Raw genomic sequence first — 4,360 nt, forward strand, 5'->3', positions numbered from 1 at the left:
TAAACTCCTGGCCTCAAGCAATCCTCCTGCCTAGGCTTCCCAAAATGCTAGGATTATAGGCATGAGCTACCGCACCTGGCCCTGGCTGATTTTTAAAAAAACTTTTTTAGAGGTAGGGTCTTGCTATGTTCAATTAGATTTTACTATTCTCATTTCATAGCTGAAGAAATTGAGACTCAGAAAGCTGAATTAATTTGTCTAAGTTCAAATAGGTAATAAGTGGCAGAGCCAATATTTAAATCTAGGACTGTCATGGCTCTAATCCATTTTCTATTACTGTAAACTTCTTTTGTAGATGTCCATGTACAGAGGGACATGCCCCTTGCTATGTGATGAAACTTTATGAGGCATGAAAACTGAGAAATCCTACTGTCATTATTATTATTATTATTTTCAGTTTCATGAACTTTTTGATGAGATGAACATAACACTAATGCCATATTTTTATGTAGCCATTAGTCTAGTCCTGTCTCATCACTACACCCGATTCTCACAATTGTCTATTGATATAGGCCAAGTTGTAATTATATTTATACATGAAGAAACTGAGGCCCAGAGGGAGAAGTGAATATTGCTAATAAGTGGCAGGGCCAACACTTGACAGCAATTTCAGTGTTCTTTTCACTGCAGTATATATAATAGATTTGCTGAAGCTGGTTATAGTAAGCATAGACTCTACAACAGTGCTTCTCAACATAGGAGATGTTACCCCTCAGGGGACAATTAGTAATGTCTGGAGATAATTTTGATTGTCACCACTTGGGGGATACTGCAGGCATCCAGTGGGTAGAGCCTAGGGATGTATAGGCCAGCCCCCACAACAAAGAATTATGTGGTCCAAAATGTCTGCAGCACTATGGTTGAGTGATCCTGTTCTAGAACAATTGAGTTTCATACCTTATTTCTCCAGAACAGGTGAAATACCCAAGGTTAACCTCCAAAGCATACCTAGTGTTGAGCTTGATTCTTTTAGAACTGGCTATTCTTCAATAGCAGCAAATATGTGTTAATCACCAAGTTTTATTCATAATATTGTATTAAGCATGATTATGGATGCAGAAAGGCATTAGACATGGTCTGTTCACCCAGGGAGTTTAGAGACTTCTGGAGGAGGTAAAGGGGATGTGGGTACTTTGTTCCTGATTGCAGGTAAGCATCCACTATTCCAGGAGCTGCTGCATGTAGTAGTGGCTGTACTCATGGACTACCCTGACTGAAGTGCTGCTGCTGGCTTAAGTGAACTCTCCCAATAACTGACTCTTCCTTTCTACAGTTACGCGATGCCTACCAAAACCATGGAGGTGATGCGGCTGCCAGACCAAGGCAGCAAAATGGTCCTGGACTCAGTCCTTACCACTCATGAGCGAGTGGTTCAGGTAGGCATTCAAGGAGAACCTGAAATGTATTTGCCTCTCCTAGTGCTTCTCTCTGTCCATTTTTTCTCCTCCTGTCAAGCCCTTTTCTTTTGCTTGCCTGACCCTTGAATAATGCTCTTCTCCAGGATTCAGTTCTGGACCTCTTCATCTCTCCTTTTATAATACCTTCCCCCTGTGCAATCTCACTCATTTTCCTAGCCTCAGTGACCACTATTATATACTGATAATACACACACACACACACACACACAGACACACACACACAGACACACAGACACACACATATATATATATATATATATATATATATATATAGTCCTGATCTGTTCGGTGATCTTCAGACCTGATACCCCCTTGTCTACTGGACTTTTCCACTTGGATGTTCCATAGGTGTCCTCCCTACACTCAGTGTATGCAAAACTAACTATAGAGTGACTGATTCTCCTCTTTTTCTATAATTCTTTCCACCTTTGAGCCTAATGTGTGACCCTTCTTTGTCCTTTGATATCCATTCATTCACCAAATTGTATAGCTTCTATCTCCTAAAAATCTTTCAGATCCATCTAGTTCACTTTACCCCCATACCAATGTGATCATGTCATTTTCCTGCTTAAAACGCTTCACATCCCATTCACTCCAGCCACACATGGAGCTAGTTTTAATTCCCTAACACTGTTGCCTCAACATGTTACTGAATGCTATTTTCTCTGCCTTAAAAACCCTCCACACTACTGTTGAATTTTCCCAGTTTATTCTTGTTTTTCTTCAAGACTCCATTCAGACGTTACCTCTTCTGGAAGCTTTCTTTGACCTTCCCTGATTGAGCTGGATAGGTATTTCTCTTGTTGGTTCTCACAATCCCCTACCTGCCCTTCCATCACACATCTGATTCACCTCTGGATTCTTAGCACAGGGTCTGACACCAGTCAGGTCCTGGTCTATATGGGTAAACCTGAGTTGAATCAGAAATTCAGTCTGGACTTGATAACCTCTTGGTCCATTTATGACGTCCATTGCCTATAAGAGCACATATTTGCAGCAGCCATCTCAGCAAGAAAACACCTGGGCAGATGGCAAGAGAAATCCTGCAGAGACCAGGCTCAAAAACCAGCTTTTGGTGTTAATCCTACACCTTAGGGCTCTCCAGCTACCCAGAAGCTGGCATTGGAGCCCGTGCCACATCTGTCCAATCACCTAGCTTTCAGTTCTCTCCCTTAGAGCATCTTCTTTCATTTTGCAGATCAGCGGTTTGAGTGCTACGTTTGCAGAGATTTTCTTGGAAATAATCCAAAGCAATCTTCCTGAAGGAGTCAGATTGTCAGTGAGGGAGGTAGGTACTAGTTTGGGAAAAGGCCTTATAGTGGCCTACGTTTGCTCAAAATAAGAATAACATCTGGACTCCCTCATTTTAAAAACAACAGAGAGATGTGAATAATTTAGCCCAGGTAATAATCAGGAAAGATGTACAGTCTGATGGCACCCTGATCATTATTCTGAGGCATCAGAGATGATGCTTTGTGGACCACAGGACCTCACTTTCATCAAAGCATCCTGTTGTTAGCAGTTGTGTAGCAGAAAGAACATGGTTTAAGATTACATACAGTATAATAAATCAGAACACAAATAGGAAAACGTACTTTAGAGAGAAGTTTCCTGGACCTTCAAGGCTTGACTGTAGCCTGACTGAATATATTCAGTGAAGAATGCCAGTAAGAAGGATGTTTAGCCAGGCATGGAAAACTTGCAAAACATTAGGAACCTTAGCCTAAATACTGAGTGTTCAGGTCCCTATGCCAAGGTATCCTTCTTATGACACAGATACATCAGGTCATCTTAGACTGCTACCGTTTGCTTCATCCAGCCTCTCTTGTTCTGAGTCCGTACTTGTCAAGCTTCTTCTGGTTGTTATTTGGGTTTCACATAGATCTGTGTGCAGGGAGAGAATGTGCTGGTCATGCTGACTTAAAATATTCCAATCCCTGTGAGTGTTATTCCCTATTGTAAATGGACAATTTTGACATTCTGTCTCTATTTTTCTTTTTTTTTTGAGACAAAGTCACTCACTCTGTTGCCCTGGCTAGAGTGCAATGGCGTCATCATAGCTCACTGCAACCTCAAACTCCTGGGCTCAAGTGATCCTCCTGCCTCAGCTTCCTGGGGAGCTGGGACTATAGGCACGATCTACCACACCCAGCTAATTTTTTAATTTTTTGTAGAGTTGGGGGTCTCACTCTTGCTCAGGCTGGTCTCAAACCCCTGACCTCAAGTGATCCTCCTGCCTCAGACTCCCAGAATGCTAGGATTCATGAGCCACTGTGCCCGGCCCCCACCCCCTCTCCCTCCCTCCCCCCACTTAAAACACTTCTATTGTGATTGTTATAGCATTTTGGTATTAATTCTTTATATATCTGTCTTCCCTCACCAGACTATAAGTTCATTGAAAGCAAGGAAGATGTCTGATTCAACTTTGAGTCCCTGGTACCTAATCCAAGTCTGCTACATAGTAGATAATAAAAGTTAGTGGAACCTGAATCATTCTCTACAGAGCCAGTTTATGGGCCCTTTTTGGATGCTGCACATATTTGGGTAACTAAAAGCTCTTTAGTAATTTCCACTTTTTTTTTCCTTCCCCTAGCACACTGAAGAAGACTTCAAGGGAAGGTTCAAAGCTCGACCAGAACTGGAAGAACTGTTGGCCAAATTGAACTAGCTATTACAGACCTGCAATATGCCAGGACTGGTCATATTGGGTGCCAAGGAAAGGACCTTCCTGGGTAGTCAGAGTTAAGCAGGAGACCTTGACCCTTGGATTTCATAATTTCCTATTCCTACAGCCAGGAATGCCTTCTCTCCTCTGTGGCATGGCTGTGCTTGCCAGTTGTTACCACCCCCCTAGTTACCCTCCATCTAATAAAAATGTGCTGCTGAGTGTGTGTGTGTGTGTGTGTGTGTGTGTGTGTGTGTGTGTGTCAGTGTGAGGTTGG

The 4,360-nt window shown here is 42.4% G+C and overlaps 1 protein-coding gene across 1 annotated transcript in view; it reads left to right on the forward strand.

The window, feature by feature from the left end:
• The window catches only part of MRPL48 (mitochondrial ribosomal protein L48), a 74,487-nt gene extending 70,171 nt beyond the window's left edge, over positions 1 to 4,316 (forward strand). The window contains exons 6-8 of the mRNA XM_012645588.1: positions 1,274 to 1,376; positions 2,617 to 2,706; positions 4,012 to 4,316. Coding sequence (XP_012501042.1) covers positions 1,274 to 1,376; positions 2,617 to 2,706; positions 4,012 to 4,086 — 268 coding nt within the window. The 3' untranslated portion in view covers positions 4,087 to 4,316. The remainder of the gene's footprint in view (positions 1 to 1,273; positions 1,377 to 2,616; positions 2,707 to 4,011) is intronic.
• Positions 4,317 to 4,360: the final 44 nt, after the last annotated feature.

The sequence above is a fragment of the Propithecus coquereli genome, unplaced genomic scaffold, assembly GCF_000956105.1.
Source record: "Propithecus coquereli isolate 6110/MARCELLA unplaced genomic scaffold, Pcoq_1.0 Scaffold235, whole genome shotgun sequence".
Lineage (NCBI taxonomy): Eukaryota > Metazoa > Chordata > Mammalia > Primates > Indriidae > Propithecus > Propithecus coquereli.